Source organism: Moschus berezovskii, chromosome 28, assembly GCF_049115385.1.
Source record: "Moschus berezovskii isolate FMDL1 chromosome 28, NW_MosBer_1.0, whole genome shotgun sequence".
Lineage (NCBI taxonomy): Eukaryota > Metazoa > Chordata > Mammalia > Artiodactyla > Moschidae > Moschus > Moschus berezovskii.
Genome location: NC_142487.1, coordinates 1,453,962 through 1,480,561, shown reverse-complemented (window position 1 = coordinate 1,480,561; position 26,600 = coordinate 1,453,962). Strand labels below are relative to the sequence as shown.

General features: G+C 41.7%; 1 protein-coding gene across 6 annotated transcripts in view; it reads left to right on the top strand.

Moving 5' to 3' along the window:
- Positions 1-26,600, top strand: part of LAMA3 (laminin subunit alpha 3) — a 266,410-nt gene that overhangs the window by 192,557 nt on the left and 47,253 nt on the right. For all 6 annotated transcript variants that reach the window (XM_055417088.2, XM_088833464.1, XM_088833460.1 and 3 more), the window contains 9 exons: positions 5,919-6,025; positions 9,599-9,649; positions 11,242-11,393; positions 16,588-16,698; positions 16,805-16,916; positions 17,123-17,290; positions 18,639-18,835; positions 25,054-25,170; positions 26,427-26,581. In XM_055417088.2, the coding sequence (XP_055273063.2) occupies positions 5,919-6,025; positions 9,599-9,649; positions 11,242-11,393; positions 16,588-16,698; positions 16,805-16,916; positions 17,123-17,290; positions 18,639-18,835; positions 25,054-25,170; positions 26,427-26,581 (1,170 nt within the window). The remainder of the gene's footprint in view (positions 1-5,918; positions 6,026-9,598; positions 9,650-11,241; positions 11,394-16,587; positions 16,699-16,804; positions 16,917-17,122; positions 17,291-18,638; positions 18,836-25,053; positions 25,171-26,426; positions 26,582-26,600) is intronic.

The window sequence follows — 26,600 nt, the reverse complement described above, 5'->3', positions numbered from 1 at the left end:
GAAAATGATGTAACACAGGTGCGTGTGTGCTAAGTCATTTCAGTTGTGTCCGACTCTTTGCAACTCCATGGGGTGTAGCCTGCCAGGCTCCTCTGTCCATGGGATTCTCCACGCAAAAATACTGGAATGGGTTGCCATGCCCTCCTGCAGGGGGATCTTCCCAACCCAGGGGTCAAACCCATGTCTCTTACTGTCTCCTGCATTGGCAGGCAGGTTTTTTACTGCTAGTGCCACCTGGGAAGTCCCATAAAGTAGGTGAGCCAAAAGATAATAAGGCAAGAAACTAGTAAGTACCACACCCTTACAATTGCCCTATGCTCATGCCTGCCCACCTACAGTGCTATTTATTCTGCCTACAGAAAACCATGGTTAAAACTTGCTGAAGGGAATTCCCTGGTGGTTCCCTGGTTAGGATTTTGTGCTTGCACTGCAAGGGACACAGGTTCAGTCCCTAAATGGGGAACTAATATCGCACGTGCAGCACCCCCAAAAAAGTTGTTTTATGTTCTTATGTGTCAGGTCTATATGCACAGACTTTTTCTTTAAAAATAATGTAGATTTCAGTTTTTCTTTTTGTTTTGACTTATTTTCTCATCTAATTATATATTAGTAATCTGTTTCCATGCAGGGTACCCTTGTGGCTCAGATGGTTAAGAATCGTGCCTGCAGTACAGGAGACCCAGGTTCGGTCCCTGGGTCAGGAAGATTCCCTGGAGAAAGAAATGTCAACCCACTCCAGTCTTCTTGCCCAGAGAATCCCATGGAGAGAGGGAGCCTGGTGGGCTACAGTCCATGGGGTCGCAAAGAGTCATACATGACTGATTGGCTAACACTTTCATTTTCAGTTTGTTTCGATAACTATAGGTTTTCATTGATAACATCATGTCAGAGCCGGGAAGAAGTTCCACTTAAGTTCCATCATCCCCCCACTCTTGGCCTTGGAGATAGTTGGATGTAAATGTTTATAGCTATTTTGGTTTTTTGGTTTTATATCGCCACACCATGAGGCATGTGGGATCTTAGCTCCCCAGTAAGGGATTGAACCCATCCCCCCTCCAGAGGGAGGATGAAATCTTAACCTCTGGACCCCCAGGGAAATCCCTGTTTTTGAACTTTTGTGGTTTTACTTCTTAACTTCAAATCTCCGTGTTAGTGAAATATTGTAAACTCGCCTTTTTTATGGTGTTGCTTCTCACATGGCAGATAGACTTAGGGTCAACATATAAGACAAAAATTGACCAGAGCTCAGGTAACCTTGACTATTCCAGTATTCCGTGTCTCAATAACCCAGGGGGGCCATGCTGCATGAAATGTGCATGGCATCTGGTTACATCTGGAACCACACTCTGTAGGGTGAAATGTTCATGTGAGGAGAGGCACAGGGAGACCAGCCCAGCTGGGGGGAGAGCAGGCTCACGTCCCTCATGTTATGCTCACCGCAGGATGTGTGCTCACAGAGTGATGGGGACACGGATTCCCATACGCTCATGCTGTCATCCCTCTTTGCCTGGGTACCATTAGATGAATTCATTGAAGCTTCTCCAGGGGATCTTACCAACCCAGGGATTGAACCCAGGTCTCCCGCATTGCAAGCGGATTCTTTACCAACTGAGCCATCAGGGAAAGACGTTCACTGAAGCTAAATGTGTACAAAATTTCTGTATGGACTTGGATTTGTACATTTTATTTAGTTCTTGTGCCATTATCACTTCTGAATCATTTCTGAAACTATAAAATGACTGAGCCAGGTTCCCTTCATAACCCTTATTTAAATTGTTTCCTGCACTGTTCTGGCATATTGTTTTTCTGGACAACTTTAGAAGAGTTTTACCAAATTAAAAAAAACACACACACACAAAATCAATTCAACTGAATTTCGTCGTAAAGGGGGCTACTGTGGACTAGGGATATCTGAAACATTTTATGGACAAGGTAGCACTTACATAGGTCAAGGGGATGGCTAGAACCCAGTAGAGCTGGGAGGTGGAGCTGGAAGACAGCTCAGGTCAGGGAAGTAATGTGAGCAAGTCAAAGGGCCTCGAGGGTACCTGCCATGGGTGGTACCCACCACCAGCTGAGGGTCTGGACACTATCCCATGGTAAAAAGGAGCAATTCAGATTTCTGTTTCTCATTTCTGCAAGGGGAACCTAGCTCATGTTTGTCTCACATCTATTAGTCATTCTTTCCTTCAATGAAAAATGGATGGAGATGCTAGTATCTGTGCTGAGATCTGTGCTCAGATACTAGATCAGATCTGGTATCTGATCCTGGCACTGTGCTGAGCATTAGAGACACATCAGCAACCAGAGCACAGACTCTGCCCTCAAGGGTTTTCCAGTCTAGTGGTGAATAGGCATACAAACGGGCTGTTGAAATAGAGAAAGTGAAAGCGTTAATCGCTCAGTCTGACTCTTTGTGACCCCATGGACTGTAGCCCACCAGGCTCCTCTGTCCATGGGATTCTCCAGGTAAGAATACTGGAGCAGGTTGCCATTCCCTTCTCCCGGGGATCTTCCCAACCCAGGGATCAAACCCAGGTCTCCTATATTGCAGGTGAATTCTTTACAGTCTAAATCACCAGGGTAAGCCCTAAAACAGAGGGAACTGGGCTAAATCAGGCTGCAACAGGAGGGGCATCCTACTCAACTGAAGGGGGAGGGACAGAAGGGGCAGCCACCCTAAGACAGGAAAGATGGGTAGAGTAGGGAGTGGGCCTGGGAGGGTCTTCCAGCCCCCATGATTTGAAAGCTATGGGGCTCCCATTTGGGAGAGGCTTCCTAATTTAATGGCTCCGTACAGTTCTTCACAAACAGTGAAGCGGAAAACAGCACCAGTCTGGAGGAGACATCCATTTGGCAGGCAGCTGATTGGAAAAGGGAAATTCTTAATTAACAGTAGTCTCAGTTTAGGTTTGTTACATTTGATCATACATCAAGGAAGCAAGTATTGTTTAAAAAAGAACCAAAACTTTCCATTGCTAAAAACTTTTCTATCGCTTCTCGCCCTTTGGCTAACATCAAGTGTACAAAACTTTTCTACAGCTTAATGCCATTTTAGTGTCAAATTTTTTCACTTGTAGAAATTTATTGAGCACACACTGTGTGCCAGGCTGCCAGGCATCATCAGCCACTAGTGGTTAGCTCTGCAGTGATAAATACAAGCACAGTGTGGCGTGAAAAATAAGGATGTATGCAGGAGAGCTGGACAGAGGGTGGGGGAGGGGCAGGGAAGGGTTCCCAGCTCACATTCCAACCCTCTCACCACCACCCCCACCCCATGCTCTGGGACAAGTTTCTCCCTCAGCTGTTCAGAGCCACAGATGACAGAAGCTCTCTCTGCTCTTCATTTGCTGTACCAATGTCATCTATGAAATCAGGAAGTTTTACTTTAGTCCATTGTGTTTAGCCACTGTCGTGGCTAAATAAGAAGAAAGGCACCAGTTCAGTTCAGTTGCTCAGTCGTGTCCGACTCTTTGTGACCCCATGAACCACAGCACGCCAGGCCTCCCTGTCCATCACCAACTCCCGGAGTCCACCCAAACCCATGTCTATTGAGTCAGTGATGCCATCCAGCCATCTCATTCTCTGCCATCCCCTTCTCCTGCCCTCAACCTTTCCCAGCATCAGGGTCTTTTCAAATTACCTCACTTAAAGTTACATAAATATTCCAGAAATTTTATTCTGCTTTTCAAGATTAAGGAAGACGCAGAAGAAAATTTCTGGAATAGTTATGTAACTTTAGGTAAGGCATTTTGTAAATATGTATTTTTTACATTGAAAGTTTGGATACAAGTGAGACACCTGAAGAAAAAGTATTTTAAACCAAGATCTTTTGTGTAATGTGGCTGGGAGGCAGAATATGAGGCTGGCCACTTCAAGGAAAGCCCTATTATTAGGACAGCCTGCTTAGTAGACTTGGATAAGCCACCTCAGCTTAGTTACCTTCCTGATAGTTAGGGAATACATGGATTTTCTACTTCCTATCCACTTTCTGAAATGTAGTCATTTCAAATGATACCGGTTAATACATGCATACAATTCTATGAATGTTTTCATCATGTCTTGAAATGGTAATAGTTGCCTTTTAATGAGTGTCTGTTATGTGCAGGCATTGTACTAGATTCTTTACTGCTTTATCTTTTATATCTATCCACCAAAATAGATATGGTTAGTACAGTTTTTCATTCATTCATTCCGCATGTATTTATATCTGATACCTAATATGTGCCCAGGCACTGTCCCAGGTGCGAAGGATGTATCAGTGAGCAAAACAGCCTCCCAAAATCACATCCTCCTGGAGCTTACATTTTCATAAGAGGAATAGATGAAGAAGTGAAAGCTTGTGGGGTTCAGATAAGCCCAAGATTACATGCACGCTGGTGAAAGCAGGAATCCATGCAGCCAGATCTTCCTGACTCAAAACCTGTGTCCTTTGCAGTATATCACCAGTTTATCCATTGGAAAAACATATTTAAGTTGCCTGGAAATTCTCTGATACAAAGCTTAAATTTGGGTTGCATGTGTGCTCAGTCCCTTCAGTCGTGTCCAACTGTTTGTGACCCCATAGACAGTAGCCTGCCAGGCTCCTCTCTATGGGATTCTCCAGACAAGAATGCTGGAGTGGGTTGCTCTTTCTTCCACCAGTGAATCTTTTCAGCCCTGGGATCGAACCCTTTTCTCCTACGTCTCCTGCATTGGCAGGCAGAATTCTTTACCACCAGTGCCACATCAGTTCAGTTCAGTTCAGTCGCTCAGTCATGTCCGACTCTTTGCTACCCCATGAATCACAGCACGCCAGGCCTCCCTGTCTATCACCAACTCCCGGAGTTCACTCAAACTCATGTCCATCGAGTCGGTGATGCCATCCAGCCATCTCACTCTCTGTCATCCCCATCTCCTCCCACCCCCAATCCCTCCTAGCATCAGAGTCTTTTCCAGTGAGTCAACTCGTCGCATGAGGTGGGCAAAGTATTGGAGTTTCAGCTTTAGCATCAGTCCTTCCAATGAACACCCAGGATTGATCTCCTTTAGAATGGACTGATTGACACATGGGAAGCCCTAAATTTTGGGAAGAGAGCCAAATGCCATATTTCCTTGATTCTATAAGTTCCATTGATGATAAGACAACACACACATACCAACTTAATGACAATTTGGGGGGTGGGTAATAGAGTGAAAGTAGAACTTTGCTAATGAACAGAACTTTTTTGATTTACCTCCCAGTTCCAGAAACATTAACATGGGTTTGTTTTATTGTTTGAAAAAAGTAAAAACTCACCATCAAGGGAATATGATCTTTTAACTTATAAATAAGGAACTGACATCTCATCACTAAATCATCTAGAATAATAAAGCCTCAGGCCAAGGTAGCAGCTGTAACTGCTCAGTTATTTAAACCTGTTATGTACATCACTGCAGTAATTAGTGCAAATAAATAAATGCAGAGTTGGAATAGTACAATAAGAAATATTAATGAAGTCCCCCTTTATGCAAAAAATTGATATTATATGAATTTTCCTTTTTTTACCTTTGAGGAAATTAGCTGTAAATTAAGCAGTATGTAATTGTGTGATATCTTCAGAAATTCAGCTCTTGCATAAAATTCACCCATCCCTAATTTCCATACTGGTCAGACCACTGACTCCTGTTTGTGTTTTGTTTATCCGCCATTTGGCTGTAGGTATGTCATCTGCGTGTCAAGGGGGAAGGGAGAAATCTCTGCCTACCTCCCACCCTCACCATTCCCATTCAAGTCACAAATATCTCTACTGAGATACATTCACTCATGCAAATCTATGTCAGCCTTTTCTCCCATAGGGTTATGATATCCCAAACAGGGAGCTGGAAGTTGAGAAAACTGGGTGGAGTAAATGATGCATTCTTTGGGTGTTTCCTCTCTTTTTCTGTATTCTGTGTAGGTGTGCTCCTGGATATTTTGGAAATCCCCAGAAATTTGGAGGCAGCTGCCAGCCATGCAATTGTAACAGCAATGGCCAGTTGAGCAGTTGTGACCCGTTGAACGGAGGTAAGATCAACTCACACCTCTGTTAACCTGCCTTTATCACACTGGGCTTCCCTGGTGGCTCAGAGGTTAAAGCGTCTGCCTCCAATGCGGGAGACCCGGGTTCGATCCCTGGGTCAGGAAGATCCCCTGGAGAAGGAAACGGTAACCCACTCCAGTATTCTTGCCTGGAGAATCCCATGGACGGAGAAGCCTGGTAGGCTACAGTCCACAGGGTCGCATAGAGTCAGACACGACTGAGCGACAGAACGGAACGGATATCATAGCAGGCAAAGAAGCCAGATAGACCTTTTCAGGAAGCATGTACACAACTGCACGTAACAAATTGTGCCCTTGTTTCGACAAAGTGGGGAATGCTTAGGTGGTACTCACAGCTTTGGTGAATAACTTAACTTCAAGTAGGTTTGTTTTTTTAAGGTAAATTGTTTTTTAAACTTCTTTAATTATAGTCAAAATAACTTTAAACCCTGTTTCAGTGATTTTGGTGAGATCTCTCTTTGCCAATATAGGGTTATTCTCTCATCAGCTTCCTTTGCGTGTGTATCTGAAGAATTCAAAGTGCTCTTCTCCTAAAGCAGTAACTTTTCTAGAATGTGAGTGTATAATTGAGATGGATTTTACCTGCAGGAAAAAGACATTAACTGGAAGTTAGTATAGATGGATTAGGAGAAAAAGGAAGGGTCTCCATTTCCTTCTTTGATGGAAAATATTTGCTGTTGTTCAGTCACTAAGTCGTGTCCAACTGCAGCACGCCAGGCCTCCCGGTCCACTGTCTCCTGGAGTTTGCTCAAACTCATGTCTGTTGTGTCAGTGATGGCATCCAACCATCTCATCCTCTGTCTAATGGAGAATATTAATGGATTTATCGGGAAAATGCCATTGACACAGTACAACACCAAATCCTTAGATAAAATCTCTCATCTCATAGACAAGGTAAAGAACTACACCCTGGATGCGTGGATTAGATCTGCTCAAGTGACTGTTCCCAAAGGACTGCAGAGTAAATGCTCCTTGTCAGTCTAGAATGAGGTGCCTGTTGTCTCTTTTTGGGGCTTCATCTGAGGGTCATCTTGCTCAACATCGTTGACCTGAATGGAAATATAGAAGGCCTGCCCACTCAGTTATCAGATGACACAAAGTTGGAGGAGCCAGAAAATACCTCCTATGACACATTTAGAATAAAATAGGTCCTCAACAGCCTGGAGTGAGGGGCCAGTTCTAACCAGACAAAATTATGTTGAGGCTTGCATGTGTTCAATCCTGTAGTGATAAGTGAGTCACGGCTAAGGTTTCAGTCAGTGGTGAGTTTGATATGAATCAAGAGATGACATGTCTCCTTAGACGCCTCGTACTATCTCCACTGAGCTCTGGTGTCCAGAACCAGGTGGCTTACTGTTCCCTGGTCTGCTGCCCATGCAGGTCCTCGGTGGGGGAGGGGGTTGTCTTTACAAAGCAATAGACACGCTTCAGTTTGTTCAGAAAGAAGGTGAAACTGTGAAGGGACTTGTAGCCCTGTGGAGAGGACAGTGGAGAGTAGACTTGGAAAGGACGGATCTGAAAGGGGCATGTGTGGGAGAAGGGTGGGTCTTGTTCGATGTGACTTAAGGGCTGGAACTCACTTCCGGGAGTGGAAACTAGAGGGAGGCCTATATCGTAAATCATTCTGAATAGGAAGCGTCAGATGTTTAAAGATGAAAAGAACTGGCTTAAAAGGAGATGAATTCTACTGTCCCTGGAGGTCCTTGGAGGTGTTCAGGAGAAGTTTCAACATCAGACACATCGTACTGTGAGATGGATGCCTTTTCAAGCCTCCTTGTCCCTACTCTAATAACAAAAATAAGCAACCTGAAATGAGGATGGTAACTATTTGTTCCTCGAATGGAATAAAATGTTCACACATGAGAGACATTTGTCCCTATGGGATTCCCTCCCCCACCTTTTTTTTTTTTGCATTCATTCTTTTTTTTTTCTACCCAGTAATGGACAGATTCCTTGGTGGTCAAAACTCAAACTTGTTGAGAAAATTGCACTGATAAATCAGTCCTCCTCATAAGTCCAGTTCCCCATAGACTGTCCAAGGTGCTATATTTGCAGAAGTTTATGAAGGAAATAAAACCTTGTTTCCTGCCTATAAGGAGTCACGGTCTAATTGAGGAAATAAAGGTGACACAGCTATATGTATATACTGTTGTTGTTCAGTCAACCAGGCGTGGCCAACTCTTTGTGACCCCATGAACATCAGCACTCCAGGCCTCCCTGTCCCTCTCTGTCTCCCAGAGTTTGCCCAAGTTCGTTTTGATTGCATCCAGTGATGCCATCCAGCCATCTCATCCTCTGACGACCTCTTCTCCTTCTGCCCTCAATCTTTCCCAGCATCAGGGGCTTTTCCAATGAGTCTTTTGTTCACATCAGATGACCAAAATACTGGAGCTTCAGCTTCAGCATCAGTCCTACCAGTGTTCTTTCAGCATCAGTCCTTCTTATATATACACGTAAGAGTGAATAAAAGGGTTTATTTTTAAAAGGATGAGTAAGAGAAACCTCTGATTACATATAATAAATTAACGTGTATGCAAATATACACTGGGGGGGCACATAGATTGTCTTTGAGTGGTAGGATCAAGGATAACGTTTTATCTCATTTTTCTGATCTTTCCAAATTTTCCACAATAAGCTTATATATTTTTTTTACCATGAAAAGCAAACGTGGTTTAAAACATGTATACAGACAAAGTGTAGAGTATTAGCTGCTGTTGAGAACACACCTGAAAGCCTCCTTGTTGCATGTCTAAGAAAGTTTTGAGTTTTCCTTTGATGAAGTTAGATGATTTTTCAGAGGGAAATAAGAGGACATTTCAGTATGCATGGTATGGGGAAAGGAGTAGAAGTTGGCGGAGTGAAGAATGTCCAAGGATGACCGTTAGGCTTTCCTGTCTGTAGCTGAGAACCTCAAGATTCAGCATGTACACGCGGCAGTTGGTGGAGCTAGTCCACTGTGTTTGCTCCCTTGCAGCATCTGTCACACTGCTGGGAAATGTGTCTACCTCCCCCGCAGGACCATTTCGTTCCCTGATGATTAAGGAGCACTAGTTCTCTGACCAGAGATTGAACCTGCGCCTGTCGGACAGCGGAGACTTTGTCTTCTATCTTTGTATTCCTGCCCCTAGCACAGGGCCATGGAACTTAGGGAGTGCTCAAAGGCACTCAGTGAGTGTTTATTGAATGTTCTCAAATGATATTGGAAGAGACATCAGCAATTGTATAAGAGGCCACCAAATGAAGGCAACAGTAACAACTTGGAGTGTTAACTTCATAAGAATCACATGACCCTTTGGAGAGAAGAAACAATATATCATCAGAGAGGCCACAAGAGACATTCCTGCAGCTGGACTGCTGGGATCCAAGACAGCTCTCGGAACAGTGGCCCTAGGGAGGGAGGGAGAAGGGAAGAGCTGGCAATACTGGGTGGTTGGGTGACTGAAATTTTCTGAAACTAGCTTTCCTAAAAGCCAAGTTATAAATTACATGAAGAGTAAGTTTAGTAACACTGTCTTCTTTGGTTACTTCTCATTTCAGACTGCATAAACCAGGAACCGAAAGATGGTGGTCCCGGAGAAGAATGTGACGGTGAGAAAAGAAAGTGCCCCCTCCTTTCCAGGTTGTGGGGTTCAGCTTCAGATCTGTGAGCCCCAGACTGTGACATGGAAAAGCACTGGTGGGAGGAGGTGGAAGGAGGGCTGCGTGTGCTAAGTCACTTCAGTTGTCTCCAACTCTGTGCAACCCCATGGACTGTAGCCCGCTAGGCTTTTCTGTCCATGGGATTCTCCAGGCAAGAATACTGGAGTGGGTTGCCATGCCCTCCTCCAGCAGGGCTGCTTAGGGTCAAATCCAGTCTCTGCCGACTAGTATCTGTATGATCTCGTGCCAGTGACCTTGCTTCTTCAAGCCTGTTTCATCATTTGTACAATGGTGAAACTGAGGTTGATAGTAACTATACTAACCTCATGTAGTTGTTGGAAAAATGCTTATATCCCTTATCATGATTCCTGGTAAATAGCAAGCACTCAATAAATAAAAACTATTTATTATTCCTTTTCCCATATAAGCAACAAGAATAAGCAACAAGTTGCATAGGTTCACCGTTTATTTGCCCAGTTGTACTGAAGGGGATGACAGAGAATGAGATGGCTGGATGGCATCACCGACTCGATGGACATGAGTTTGAGTGAACTCCGGGAGTTGGTGATGGACAGGGAGGCCTGGCGTGCTGTGATTGATGGTGTTGCAAAGAGTCTGTCACGACTGAGCGACTGAACTGAACTAAACTGATATATAGTTGACACACAACATTGTATTAAAGTCTACAACATAATGATTTGATATATGTTGAGGTTGTGAAATGATTGCCACAGTTAGGTAACATCCATCAACTCACACAGTTACAGATTTTCTTCTGTGCATTAAGAATTTTTAAGATCTACTATTTTAGTGACTTTCAAATATGTAATAGAGTGTCCTTAACTATAGTCATCATGCTGTACATTTTACATGCTAAGTTACTTCTCTTGTTTTTTATTTTTTAAAATGTTTTTCTTATAGTATAGTTGCTTTACAATATTGGGTTAGTGTCTGCTGTACAAGGAAATGAATCAGTTATATACATTTACATGTATCCTCTCTCCCTTGAGTCTCCCTCCTGCCCTCAGCCCATCCATCCCTCCAGGTCATCACAGAGCACTGAGCCGAGCTCCCTTCACTGCCCAGCAGGTTCCCAGAAACTGGCTACTTTGCATGTGGTGTATATGTCAGTGCTACTCTCCTGATTCGTCCCCCTCTCTCTTGCCCTCTCTTTGTCCACATGTCATTCTCTACATCTGCATCTCTATACCTGCCCTGGAAATAAGTTCACCTGTACCATTTTTCTAGATTCCACATATATTCGTTAATGTACAATATTTGTTTTTCTCTATAACTGGACGTTTGTATCTTGTGACCACCCTCACTCATTCTCCCCACTGCACCACTTCTTTGTAAAATGCTCCCGTCTAGAGATCTCCCTTTTTCAGAATTGCCTCCTTCTCTGAGAAGTCCCAGATGGTGATTTCTGCCTGTGAGGGGCTCTCTGTGTATTAACCGGGCTGCTATGCGGCCCTGGGGCTTGGTCTGCATTCCTCTGGCTCCAGCCAGTGGCACATGTGCTTCTGATTGTGGCCCCACAGATTGTGACAGCTGTGTGATGATGCTCCTGAACGACCTGGCCACCATGGACGACGAGCTGCGCCTGGTCAAGTCTCAGCTGCAGGGCCTGAGTGTCAGCGCAGGGACCCTAGAGCAGATCAGGCGCCTGGAGACCCAGACCAAGGACTTGAGGGTAAGTATCCCTGGGTGCCACATGATGCCTGGCCCAGAGCAGTTACTCGGTGAATTCACAGATGCTGCATGAATGAATACTCCTCGTGCAGGGAGGGGTAGGGAGCTTGACTCCACTTAAGGTTCAGGGCGGCTGTCCTTCTGCTCTAAATGAAGATTAGATTTCTCCTGGTAAAAAGTACAGTGAACACAGAAAACTGACACTTGTAAGTGAACATGCCTTATGTACTGAATGTTTCTGGTCTCATTTTTCTCATAGTCTTTATCTCAGTATCCTGTGTTCAGAAGATTCAAACACAAATTTTGGTAAAATTGTCAATAATTCTTTTTTCTTTTTTTTTTATTTAATAAATGGTACAAAGCACAATGCCATAAACATTAACAGTTAAAATTTTACCAAATGAAAAAAATACTATAGAATACACAGTTGCAAAAAGCTACGTTAAGTTATTTTACAACTGCCTCAAGCTGCAAAAAGAAAAAAAAACCCAATGCCATACCTAACTTATCCCTCTCTCAAAATAATGCTATTTATATTATAAACCATGAGCTCCCCATCAAAAGACGGGAACTGCTTTTGTTAATTCATATATATATATATGACTGTATCACTTTGCTATAATAATTCTTTTTTAAATGTTTGGTGGAATTTTCCAGCGAAGCCATTTGGGCCTGGAGTTTTCTTTGTTAATTTTTTTTTTTTAATTTAACTACAAGATCAGTTAAAAATAGGCATTGGACAATTAGGATTGTTTACTTCTTTTTGAGTTATATTCAGTAATATGTGCCTTTCAAGTAATTTTTTCATTTCACGTAAATTATTAATACCGAATATATTGATGTATCAGTTCAGTTCAGTTCAGTCGCTCAGTCGTGTCTGAGTCTTTGCGACCCCATGAATCACAGCACGCCAGGCCTCCCTGTCCATCACTAACTCCTGGAGTTCACTCAAACTCATGTCCATCAAGTCGGTGATGCCATCCAGCCATCTCATTCTCTGTCGTCCCCTTCTCCTCCCGCCCCCAATCCCTCCCAGCATCAGAATCTTTTCCAGGGAGTCAACTCTTTGCATGAGGTGGCCAAAGTATTGGAGTTTCAGCTTTAGCATCAGTCCTTCCAATGAACACCCAGGATTGATCTCCTTTAGAATGGACTGGTTGGATCTCCTTGCAGTCCAAGGGACTCTCAAGAGTCTTCTCCAACACCACAGTTCAGAAGCATCAATTCTTCAGCGATCAGCTTTCTTCACAGTGCAACTCTCACATCCATACATGACCACTGGAAAAACCATAGCCTTGACTAGATGGACCTTTGACATATAATTGTTTATAATTTTTCCTTATTATCCTTCTAATCGGAGAAGGCAATGGCAAGCCACTCCAGTACTCTTGCTTAGAAAATCCCGTGGATGGAGGAGCCTGGTAGGCTGCAGTCCATGGGGTCGCTAAGGGTCGGACACGACTGAGCGACTTCACTTTCACTTTCCACTTTCACACATTGGAGAAGGAAATGGCAACCCACTCCAGTGTTCTTGCCTGGAGAATCCCAGGGACGGGGGAGCCTGGTGGGCTTCCGTCTATGGGGTCACACAGAGTCGGACACGACTGAAGTGACTCAGCAGCAGCAGCAGCATCCTTCTAATATCTGCAGAGTCTGTAGTGATGCTTTCTCATTCATTCCGGTTATTGGTCATTTGTGTCTTATCTCTTTTTATTTTTCTGGCTAGAAGTTTATCAGTGTTATTGATCTTTTTATTTCCTTGATTTCTGTTGTTTTTCAGTCTTCAATTTCATTGATTTCTGTTCTTATCCATATCTTTTCTTCCTTCTGCTTGCTTTGGGTTTAGTTTGCTATTCATTTTCTAGTTTCTTAAGATAAAAGCTTGTTTCCTGATCCAAAACATTTCTTAATATAAGCATTTAATGCTATAAGTTTTCCCCTAAGCAGTACCTTAGCTGTATCCAACACATTTTTATGTGTCGGTTTCCATTTTCAGTCAATTTCAAAAGATTTTCTGATTTCCCTTGTGACATATCTTTGATCCCTAAGTTATTTAGAACTATATTGTTTAATTTCCAAACTAAAGATTTTTCAGTTAACTCTCTATCATTGATTTCTAGTTTAACTCTGTTGGGATCAGAGAAAATGCTTTATGATTCCAGCTCTCTTTAAGTATGTTGGTATCTGTTTCATAGCTCAGAACATGGTCATCTTGGAGAATGTTCTATGTACCCTTTGGAAAGAAGGTAGCCAAGAGGGTATCCTGAGAAGTATTGGGGCTGAAAGTGCCCCATGGCCTGGAGTCGGGCTTCCTGCCTGGGGGGAATAGGGGCTTTTCTGCTTATAAATGAAGGCTGAAGAAACAGACTTGAAACTGCCCAGTTCCCATTGTTAGGCAACAATTGTATGAGAACTAGGAAAGCTACAACCTTATAGCCAGGACACAGACCAGATTCACAAACCAGGATCTGTGCTGCAGTGTGACATTCTAAGCATCACCATAGTGTGCAAGCCCTAAGCTGCCGATATAAGACCTGGCCCTGGATTGGAGGGGCCTGGGGCAGGAGTGATAATGACCCTGAGATCGCCGGACAGGACACAAGAGACCCTCTCAGAATGAGCCTGAAAACACTGTGAAAGCTAATGAGAGAGACATGCAGCAGAAGCAGCAGTCACGTGATGAGTCCATTTAGCAAAAACGGAAATCACAGGACAATCTGAAAACTACTTTATAGGATGACATCCAATGAAAGAAACAAGAAATTAGAAAAACTTTTAAAATACAAGAAACCAAACAAGAAGAGGTAAATGTGAGAAGATCTAATTTAAAAATAATAGAAATTTTAAAAAATCTACTCAAAAGTAAAAAAATTCAGTAGGTGAGATGAACCCTAAGCTAATAGGGAAAGTTAAATTAAGGGCTTTTGGAATGAAAGCTGCTTCGAAACCATTAGTGGCTATGGTTGAGTACATACAGCAAAAATAAATAGTGGTAGAAAAAATGGCTATTTTCCATCCCATTAGGGTAATTTTAGTGCATGGCTAGGAGGCTTAATATGGAGAGGAGAGGGGAAAAACCTTTATGTGTTCAGAGGGAAAAAAAAAGGCACTTTAATGACTGATGTCATCAATACAGTCTTGCACTTTTTCAAGGAAGGGAAGGGAACGAACATTGTGGTATCCATCCTATGCCCAGGGCCCTGTGCTAAGTGCTTTCCTTAAATCTTACAACACCCTGTGAGGAAAATAGTGCTATTTTTTACAGGTATATAAAAGCCAAGTAACTTGCCTACAATCACACAGCTAGTATGTGGTGGTTCTAGAAGAATTCACACCAAGACGAAATTCTAAAGAGTATGTTCACCCACTATACCTCTTATCCAGGTGTTCTGACCTGCAATCATGTGCCTCGTTTTTCTGCAGCACAATTAAAACAGAACCATCTTCTTGTAATATCACACAAACACTATGAAAACTGAGTAGGAATATGTGTGACAAAGCAACCAACTTTTTTGAATGATTCTGTGTATACATGACATTTTATAATATTAGCCCACTAACCACCATTAGCAGCAGCAGCAGCAGCAGCAGCAACCACCAAAAAGAACCCAGCAGCTTAACATTACAACCCCTAATAAGACTCTTGAGAGTTCCTTGTACCGCAAGGAGATCCAACCAGTCCATTCTAAGGGAGATCAATCCTGGGTGTTCATTGGAAGGACTGATGCTAAAGCTGAAACTGCAATACTTTGGCCACCTCATGCGACGAGTTGACTCACTGGAAAAGACTCTGATGGTGGGAAAGGTTGGGGGCGGGAGGAGAAGGAGACGACCAAGAATGAGATGGCTGGATGTCATCACCGACTCTGTGGACATGAGTTTGAGTGAACTCCGGGAGTTGGTGATGGACAGGGAGGCCTGGCGTGCTGTGATTCATGGGGTTGCGGAGAGTCGGACACAACTGAGCGACTGAACTGAACTGAACTGAATAGACAGATAAAGGAGATAAGGCCCAATGGACTTATCTATGAAGTAGTGGACCTAGGGTTTGGACCTCAGCTGAAAAGTCTGTGTTCTTTTACCCAACGCTGGCTCTTGTGTACAAGTAGAGATAGTAGTATTGCTTTTTCTTGTAAAAACTTTCAAGATATTAGCACATTTTTTTCTAAAAAACTGAGGGATTTCTCTGGCAGTCCAATGGTTAAGACATTGTGCTTCCAGTGCAGGTTTGATCGCTGGTTGGGGAACTGAGATTCTGTATGCTAAGTGCAACCAAATCATAGGGAAAAATTCATACTTAAACAGCAACCCAAAATTGAAAGTAATTACTACTCTAGATATTATATGTAGCAATAGTAATAGTGTTAGTCACTAAGTCATATCTGACTGTTTGTGACCCCGTGGACTGTAGCCCACCAGGCTCCTCTGTCCATAGGATTCCCCAGGCAAGAATTCTGGAGTGGGTAGCCAGCCATTCCCTTCTCCAGGGGATCTTCCTGACCCAGGGATCAAACCTGTGTCTCCTGTATTGTAGGCAGATTCTTTACCGTCTGGGCCACCAGGGAAACCCATATGCAGCAGGGTCCCCTCTAAGAGTAATGTTGCCATTCAGTACCCAAAAGAGGAAAGGGATCTGGATTTTTGGTCTTGAAGCAATCACTGATCATCTATACTTCCATGGCACGGACAAATCACCCAACATTTTTAGGTTTCTGTTTACTCGTTTTTTTCCTATTAAATGAGGGTATTCAATTTAATGTGTTCTGAGTTTTTCTCTTGCTCTGTAATTGTTTGAATCTATTGATTCTATCAACAGAGTAGCCATAGACACTTGTTTTTAGCATAATCAAGTAAAATATAAGTTTAAAAAGTTGACTTTATTATAGAATCTAAAAATTAATACATCAAGTAAGTGACATCACCCTCATTTCTAAAAGGTTAGGTCATTAATTCAAGTAAAGTATCTTGTCTCTTCTTGTCTTTAAATTTTCCTACTTTATTTTAGAACCATATCACAACATCAGAACATAAATTCTTCATGAAGCCTATTTCAAAGAACCATATGTTTTTTCTAAGGAACAGCACTGGTCCCACTCAATGAATCTTTTCATATCATTGCCAGGTTTACCAAGTTGATAAGACTTACTCCAAATTTCTACTCTAGGGTATGATTAACTTTGTATTTTACTTTCCAGAACCAGCTGCTCAGCTACCGTCCCACCATTTCAAATCATAAATCAAAAATGGATGGTCTGGAAAAAGAACTGAGCAACTTGAATCGTGAATTTGAAACTTTGCAAGAAAAGGTAATATCTTAGGTCAATAGCATCAACTCATTTTTTGCTTCAAAATGTTGCTAGTTTTTCCCCCCAACAACTTAATTTGTTGCTCATCAATTTACTCTTCATATAGGTTCAAATAAATTCCAGAAAAGCACAAACATTATATAACAACATTGATCGGACAACCCAAAGTGCAAAAGAGCTGGACTCGAAGATTAAAAATGTCATCCGGAATGTGCACAGTAAGAAGAGTTACTCAGCCCAATTAAATATCTTTTATACTACTTTAGTCTTTGTTGTACAAAGAAAGAGTTCAGCATTATGAAAAAGAGCCTATAGTGATACTGAAAAACCAATATGAGCCCTCTGTAAAAGTCTCTGCCTCTTTTCTTAGTAGTCTCCTGGAGTCCAGAATTCCCAGTTTAATAAACAGCTTGATGTTTTCCAGTTCTCGTGAAGCAGATATCTGGGACAGAGGGAGATGGAAACAGGGTGCCTTCAGGTGATTTTTCCAGAGAGCTGGCTGAAGCGGGGCGCATGATGAGGGAACTGAGGACCCGCAACTTTGGGAAGCACCTGAGGGATGCCGAAGCTGAAAGAAGAGAGGCTCAACAATGTAAGGACCCTTCCAAATGCTTGCATCCAGTCTGTTCTGACTGGCTTGACATACAGGGTGCAGAGTACACTGTGCCAGGTTGGGGGCGGGGTCACCATTTCAGCCTCTATTACTAGTAGAGCATCATGTGGTACAAATTGGTAGCCCTTCCAGGTTACTGAGAGGTTGTGGAATAGAACTCCTTTAAAAAAAAAATTTATTAAATTATAGTTGATTTACAGTGTTGTGTTAATTTCAGCAGTGATTCAGTTACACACACACATGCACATATATATAATTTTTTTTCCATATTCTTTTCCATTATGATTTATCTCAGAGTATTGAATACTGTTCTCTGTGCTGTTCAGCAGGACCTTGTTGTTTATCCATCCTATATATAATAGTTTGCAGCTGCTGAACCCAAACTCCCCATTCTTCCCTCCCCCACCCCCTGCTACTTGGCAACCACAAGTCTGTTCTCCGTGTCTGTGAGTCTGTTTCTGTGTGTAGATAAGTTCATTTGTGAACATAGCACAAATTTAGATTTAGAGTCCACATATAAGTAATATCATATAGTATTTGTCTTTCTCTTTCTGACTTTCTTTGCTTACTTTGATAATCTCTGTGTCTATCCAAGCTGCATGCAAAAAAATAGTTTCTTCTCCTTAGATATTAGACACTGGTACCTCTATTTTGTTTTTAACTGCATTTTCATTCTTCTTTCAGCTCTATTGCTTTCTCATTATATCATTTTTAATAGTCCCCTCGTCACCATTGGGGTTTTGAATCGTACGTTGATATTCGCATTACTACTACCAAGAAAATGGATGTACTAGAAATTAAGGGAATATATCTAAAGATTTGAACTAAGGAAAATGCCACATTAACTCAAAACTTTAAAAATAATAGGGCTATATTTTTTCCAAATACTGAGCTTTATTCTGTAGTAGAATGACATATCAGTGGATAATCTACACATAGTGGCATCTCTCTTTTAGCATTTGTATTGTTTAAATTTAATGTTAGCCTTGGAGACAGTATTAGTAATAGAAGGAGCATGTGCTTTATACTCTGCAAGTTCAGTTCCAGTTCCAAGGCTGAAACCTTGTCACCTAATTTCTCAGGCCATCCATTTTCTTATTTGAAACATGAGAATGATAATCACTGTCTTCATGTGGTTGTCATAAAAGTTAAATGAGACAATGAGTACAGGCCACAACATAACATAAACACTAGCCTCCTTTCTCATTCCCTTGCAAGTTCAAGGAAAACATGAAGTGAGTAGAAAATCAATTCTTCTGTAGTCTTTACAACTTAGTGTCAATGCACTCATTTCTCAAGTGGAAAACAAAAAGGTGATATATTTCAGTGCTGAATCGGATAAGGAGCTGGCTGGAAAACCACCAGGTGGAGAAAAATGGACTGGCGAAGAATATACGAGATGCTTTAAATGATTATGAAGCCAAACTCAGTGGCCTTCGTGCTGCTCTACAGGAGGCCAGTGCCCAAGCAAAGCAGGCCACTGGCCTCAACCAAGAAAATGAGAGGGCTTTGGAATCCATCAAGGTGAGGTTATGGTCAGAATCTGCTCGGTTCAGTTAAGAACAAGCACAAGGGAGCAGGGAGCTATAATGTTAATCAAGTGGCAGAGTCAGGAACCTGTCTGTGTGGGAAACCCTAATCAAGGAGGAACGAGGTATTAAATGCAAAATCAAAGTATCTCTTATTCCTCAACGGCCAGAAGTGTTTCTGAACTTAAACCTCAGGGAAAGCAGACCTAATCCCTTCACCCCAACTCCTGACTGGTATAGGACTGGAGTAATAGTGCTGCCAAACAGTTGAGAAATTACTATTGTTATAATTAATTCAAAGTATATATGTTTTAAATAACTGACATTTTTTGTCGTGTGTGTGTGTTAATCACTTAGTCGTGTCTGACTCTTTGCGACCCCATGAACTGTAATCTGCCAGGCTCCTCTGTCCATGGGGATGCCTCTGTCCAGGCAAGAATACTGGAGTGGGTTGCCATGCCCTCCTCCAGGGGATCTTCCTAAGCCAGGGATCAAACCCAGGTCTCCTGCATTGCAGGTGTATTCTTTACCATTGAGCCACTAGGGAAGCCCAAGAATAATGGAATGGGTAGCCTGTCCCTTCTCCAGGGGAACTTCCCAACCCAGGAGTCAAACCAGGGTCTCCTGCATTGCAGGCGGATTCTTTACCAACTGAACTACCTGGGAAGTCCAACATAGGACTGACCCATTCCCCCTGACCCCAAGAAAGAGGAATTTGGTAAAAGAAAATGAATAATATCTTTGCAGATGGTAATATGGTTAACTCCCAAAGCCTCTGCAGGTAACACTTCTGTTGGATTATGCCAAGGGGAGGGAGCAGGACCCAATTTTATGGATCTCTGAATTCTGGCAGCCTCCACCCTGATTTCCTAAGGTCTTGTATGCTTAGTTAATTTTTTTTTGGCTTCACCATGCGGCATGTGGAATCATAGTTCCCCAACCAGGTATTGAACCTGCATTCCCTGAATTGGAAGTGCAGAGTCTTAACCACTGGACCACCAGGGAAGTCCTCCTGTGTGCTTTCTTTTTTTTTTTTTTGTAATTTAAAGGCTTTTTAAATTTATTTTTTATTTTTTAATATAAATTTATTTATTTTAATTCGAGGCTAGTTACTTTATAATATTGTATTGGTTTTGCCATACATTGATATGAATCCACCACAGGTGTACATGTGTTCCCCATCCTGAACCCCCTCCCACCTCCCTCCCCATACCATCCCTCTGGGTCATCCCAGTGCACCAGCCCCGAGCATCGTGTATCATGAATCAAAGCTGGACTGGTGATTCGTTTCACCTATGATAATATACATGTTTCAATGCCATTCTCCCAAACCATCCCACCTTCGCCCTCTCCCACAGAGCCCAAAAGACTGTTCTATACATCTATGTCTCTTTTGCTGTCTCGAATACAGGGTTATCGTTACCATCTTTCTAAATTCCATATATATGCATTATTATACTGTATTGGTGTTTTTCTTTCTGACATACTTCGCTCTGTATAATAGGCTCCAGTTTCATCTACCTCATTAGAACTGATTCAAATGTATTCTTTTTAATGGCTGAGTAATACTCCACTGTATATATGTACCACAGTTTTCTTATTCATTCATCTGCTGATGGACATCTAGGTTGCTTCCATGTTCTGGCTATTATAAACAGTGCTGTGATGAACACTGGGGTACACGTGTCTCTTTCAATTCTGGTTTCCTCGGTGTGTATGCCCAGGAGTGTGATTGCTGGGTCGTATGGCAGTTCTATTTCCAATTTTTTAAGGAATCTCCACACTGTTCTCCATACTGGCTGTACTAGTTTGCATTCCCACCAACAGTGTAAGAGGGTTCCGTTTTCTCCACACCCTCTCCAACATTTATTGCTTGTAGACTTTTGGATAGCAGCCATTCTGACTGGCATGAAATGGTACCACATTGTGGTTTTGATTTGCATTTCTCTGATTATGAGTGATGTTGAGCATCTTTTCATGTGTTTATTAGCCATCTGCATGTCTTCCTTGGAGAAATGTCTGTTTAGTTCTTTGGCCCATTTTTTGATTGGGTCATTTATTTTTCTGGAATTGAGCTGCAGGAGTTGCTTGTATATTTTTTAGATTAATTCTTTGTCAGTTGCTTCATTTGCTATTATTTTCTCCCATTCCAAAGGCTGTCTTTTCACCTTGCTTATAGTTTCCTTTGTTGTGCAGAAGCTTTTAATTTTAATTAGGTCTCATTTGTTTATTTTTGCTTTTATTTCCACTATTCCGGGAGATGGGTCATAGAGGATCCTGCTGTGATTTATGTCAGACAGTCCTTTACCTATGTTCTCCTCTAGGAGTTTTATAGTTTCTGGTCTTACGTTTAGATCTTTAATCCATTTTGGGTTATTTTTGTGTATGGTGTTAGATAGATAGAGTGCCTGATGAACTCTGGACGGAGGTTTGTGACGTTGTAGAGGAGACAGGAACCAAGACCATCCCCATGGAAAAGAAATGCAAAAGAGCAAAATGGCTGTCTGAGGAGGCCTTACAAATAGCTGTGAAAAGAAGAGAAGAGAAAAGCAAAGGAGAAAAGGAAAGATATAAGCATCTGAATGCAGAGTTCCAAAGAATAGCTAGGAGAGATAAGAAAGCCTTCCTCAGTGATCAGTGCAAAGAAATAGAGGAAAACAACAGAATAGGAAAAACAAGAGATCTCTTCAAGAAAATTAGAGATTCCAAGGAAACATTTCATGCCAAGATGGGCTCGATAAAGGCCAGAAATGGTATGGACCTAACAGAAGCAGAAGATATTAAGAAGAGGTGGCAAGAATACACAGAAGAACTGTACAAAAAAGATTTTCACGACCAGGATAGTCACGATAATGTGATCACTGACCTAGAGCCAGACATCTTGGAATGTGAAGTCAAGTGGGCCTTAGAAAGCATCACTACAAACAAAGCTAGTGGAGGTGATGCAATTCCAGTTGAGCTATTTCAACTCTTGAAAGATGATGCTGTGAAAGTGCTGCACTCAATATGCCAGCAAATTTGGAAAGCTCAGCAGTGGCCACAGGACTGGAAAAGGTCAGTCTTCATTCTAATCCCAAAGAAAGGCAATGCCAAAGAATACTCAAACTACCGCACAATTGCACTCATCTCACACGCTAGTAAAGTCATGCTCAAAATTCTCCAAGCCAGGCTTCAGCAATATGTGAACCGTGAACTCCCAGATGTTCAAGCAGGTTTTAGAAAAGGCAGAGGCACCAGAGATCAAATTGCCAACATCTGCTGGATCATGGAGAAAGCAAGAGAGTTCCAGAAAAATATCTATTGCTGCTTCATTGACTATGCCAAAGCCTTTGACTGTGTGGATCACAAGAAACTGTGGAACATTCTGAAAGAGATGGGAATACCAGACCACCTGACCTGCCTCTTGAGAAACCTGTATGCAGGTCAGGAAGCAACAGTTAGAACTGGACATGGAACAACAGACTGGTTCCAAATAGGAAAAGGAGTACGTCAAGGCTGTATATTGTCACCTTGCTTATTTAACTTATATGCAGAGTACATCATGAAGATCACTGGGCTGGAAGAAGCACAAGCTGGAATCAAGATTGCCGGGAGAAATATCAATAGCCTCAGATATGCGGATGACACTACCCTTAGGGCAGAAAGTGAAGAGGAACTCAAAAGCCTCTTGATGAAAGTGAAAGAGGAGAGTGAAAAGGTTGGCTTGAAGCTCAACATTCAGAAAACAAAGATCATGGCATCTGGTCCCATCACGTCATGGGAAATAGATGGAAAAACAGTGGAAACAGTGTCAGACTTTATTTTTTTGGGCTCCAAAATCACTGTGGATGCTAATTGCAGCCATGAAATTAAAAGGCGCTTACTCCTTGGAAGGAAAGTTATGACCAACCTTGGTAGTATATTAAAAAGCAGAGACATTACTTTGCCAGCTAAGGTCCGTCCTGTCAAGGCTATGGTTTTTCCTGTGGTCATGTATGGATGTGAGAGTTGGACTGTGAAGAAAGCTGATCGCTGAAGAATTGATGCTTTTGAACTGTGGTGTTGGAGAAGACTCTTAAGAGTCCCTTGGACTGCAAGGAGATCCAACCAGTCCATTCTAGAGGAGATCAATCCTGGGTGTTCATTGGAGGGACTGATGCTAAAGCTGAAACTGCAATACTTTGGCCACCTCATGCGACGAGTTGACTCACTGGAAAAGACTCTGATGCTAGAAAAGGTTGGGGGCGGGAGGAGAAGGGGACGACCGAGAATGAGATGGCTGGATGGCATCACCAGTAGACATGAGTTTGAGTGAACTCCGGGAGTTTGTGATGGACAGGGAGGCCTGGTGTGCTGTGAATCATGGGGTCGCGGAGAGTCAGACAGGACTGAGTGACTGAACTGAACTGAACTGATGGTGTTAGAAAGTGTTCTAGTTTCATTCTTTTACAAGTGGTTGACCAATTTTCCCTGCACCACTTGTTAAAGAGATTGTCTTTTCTCCATTGTATATTCTTGCCTCCTTTGTCAAAGATAAGGTGTCCATAGGTGCATGGATTTATCTCTGGACTTTCTATTTTGTTCCATTGATCTATATTTCTGTGTTTGTACCAGTATCATACTGTTGTGATGACTGTGGCTTTGTAGTAGAGCCTGAAGTCAGGCAGGTTGATTCTTCCAAGTTCCTTTCTTCTTTCTCAAGATTGCTTTGGCTATTCAAGGTTTTTTGTATTTCCATACAAATTGTGAAATTATTTGTTCTAGCTCTGTGAAAAATACCGTTGGTAGCTTGATAGGGATTGCATTGAATCTATAGATTGCTTTCAGTAGTGTACTCGTTTTCAATATATTGATTCTTCCAATCCATGAACATGGTATATTTCTCCATCTATTGGTATCCTCTCTGATTTCTTTCACCAGTGTTTTGTAGTTTTCTATATATAGGTCTTTTGTCTCTTTAGGTAGATATATTCCTAAGTATTTTATTATTTTCGTTGCAATGATGAATGGAATTGTTTCCTTAATTTCTCTTTCTATTTTCTCATTATTATTGTATAGGAATGCAAGGGATTTCTGTGTGTTGATTTTATATCCTGCAACTTTACTATATTCATTGATTAGCTCTAGTAATTTTCTGGTGGAGTCTTTAGGGTTTTCTATGTAGAGGATTGTGTCATCTGCAAACAGAGTTTTACTTCTTCTTTTCCAGTCTGGATTCCTTTTATGTCTTTTTCTGCTCTGATTGCTGTGGCCAGAACTTCCAAAACTATGTTGTATAGTAGTAGTGAGAGTGGGCACCCTTGTCTTGTTCCTGACTTCAGGGGAAATGCTTTCAATTTTTCACCATTGAGGATGTTTGCTGTGGGTTTATCATATATAGCTTTTATTAAGTTGAGGTATGTTCCTTCTATTCCATATTTCTGGAGGGATTTTATCATAAATGGATGTTGAATTTTGTCAAAGGCTTTCTCTGCATCTATTGAGATAATCATATGGCTTTTATTTTTCAATTTGTTAATGTGGTGTATTACATCGATTGATTGGCGGATATTGAAGAATCCTTGCATCCCTGGGATAAAGCCCACTTGGTCATGATGTATGATGTTTTTAATGTGTTGTTGGATTCTGATTGCTAGAATTTTGTTAAGGATTTTTGCATCTATGTTCATCAGTGATATTGACCTGTACTTTTCTTTTTTTGTGGCATCTTTGTCAGGTTTTGGTATTAGGGTGATGGTGGCCTCATAGAATGAGTTTGGAAGTTTGTGTTCCCCTGCAATTTTCTGGAAGAGTTTGAGTAGGATAGGTGTTAGCGCTTCTCTAGATTTTTGGTAGAATCTCCTGTGTGCTTTCTTATTGAAACGCCCCTGCATCTTCATCAGGGCCAGCATGTAGAGGTACTGATAGTGCTGATTTGCTTAGTTCAACTCCCTCGCCCTGATCCACTAACCAGAGCTTCATTGTCCATCCACCTCACTGGCCTGATTGGCCCTGGTGTAGAAACCTCCTCCAACGTGACAGCGGTTGTTTCATTGGCATGCAGCTTGCGGAAACTTTGACAACACCTCTACACGACAAATTGAACTGATGTCTCATGACTTAGGAGTTTCCTAGATGATCTTTAAGTTCAAGAAGACATTTTGACTCTGAAATTACTTCTATGCTGTTGTCCAATAAATATGCCTGTGCCTTCTGACAGTATATCATTCAGCTCACAGATATTTTTCTCTGCAGAGACAAGTTAAGGAAATGAATTCCCTCCAGAGTGACTTCACCAAGCATCTAGCTGCGGCAGATTCTTCCTTAATGCAAACTAATATTGTCCTACAATTGATGAAGAAAAACCATGAGGTAGAGGCAAAACTTGTTTTCTAGAAACTCAAAAAGCATTTAAATTACATTTTGAGGAACTTATGAGATAGGCTAAACATTTTTTCCCCTCAAATATATGTCTTTAGATGGAAGAAAATATACCAAAATGTTAACAGCGGTTGTCCCATAGGGGAGGAGTGAGTGATATGTCTTCCTTTTTTTTCTCCCAAACTTTAAACTTTTTATTTTGCATTGGGGTATAGCTGATTAAGAATGCTGTAGTAGTTTCAGGTGAACAGCGAAGGGACTAAGCCATACATACACATGTATCCATTCTCTCCCCACCCACCGCACATCCAGGCTGGCAGGTAACATTGAGCAGAGTTCCATGTCTTTGTTGGTTATCCGTTTCAAATATAGAAGTGTGTACATGACCTTCCCAAAGTCCCTAAGTATCCTTTCCCCCCAGCAACTATGTTTGTATTATATCTGTTTGCCTATCTACCTACCTAATTTGCCTGAAATAAGTGAATGTTACTTTTGTAATAAAAACAAATTGTGCTAGTATTTTTTAAACATCATTTTCACCAATGAGATGAATCAGGTCTGAGGAGTTAATATAAAATAAAAAAGTGACTCCAGTTGATGACACTGTATTGTATAACTGAAATTTTTTACAAAAGTATAATTTAAATCTTCTCACCTTCACCCCCCAAAGAGGTAGGGGGATAAAATATGAGGTAATCAATGTGTTAACTCAGTGAGGGGAATCCTTTCACAGTGTATACATAAATTCAATCATCACTTTGTATACTTCAAATATCTTACAATTCTGTGTCACTTATACCTTCTTGAAGCTGAAAAGCAATTAAAAAAAATTAATCAGGCATACATTAATTAATAGAAGACATTTATAACTGGTAAAAGATTGGCAGTATTTCTCAGAAGCCCACTGGGCATTTTGAAAATATCTTTTATGATCACTGTTTCTAAATCAGAAAAAGTGTTTAGGTTTAGTACAGTAATACACTAAGGATAATAATGTGCTTTTATAAAATTTATCAAAGTGGGTACTCACCGTATGGAAAATGCTCAAAATGGTGGTGAAACTTGGGAGAATATCTGCAGTGCCACTGTGTGAAGTAACCAGGGAGTAATTGGTGTGGTGAATGGGCTCAGGAAACAATTTCTCATTGTTGCTTCCTGGAAACCTCATTTACGACAGAGTTCAAGAAAATGGTATATCCATGCTTTGCTTAAATTGACACTATCTCTTGTTTACTTGGAAAATATAGGAATATGAAAAATTAGCTGTCACTTTAAATGAAGTAAGACACGAACTAAGTGACAAAGTGAGAGAACTTTCCAGATCGGCCAGCAGAGCATCTCTGGTGGAGGAGGCAGAGAGGCACTCGCAGTCCCTACAGGAGCTGGCCAAGCAGCTGGAGGAGTGAGTGGGCTGCCTGGGG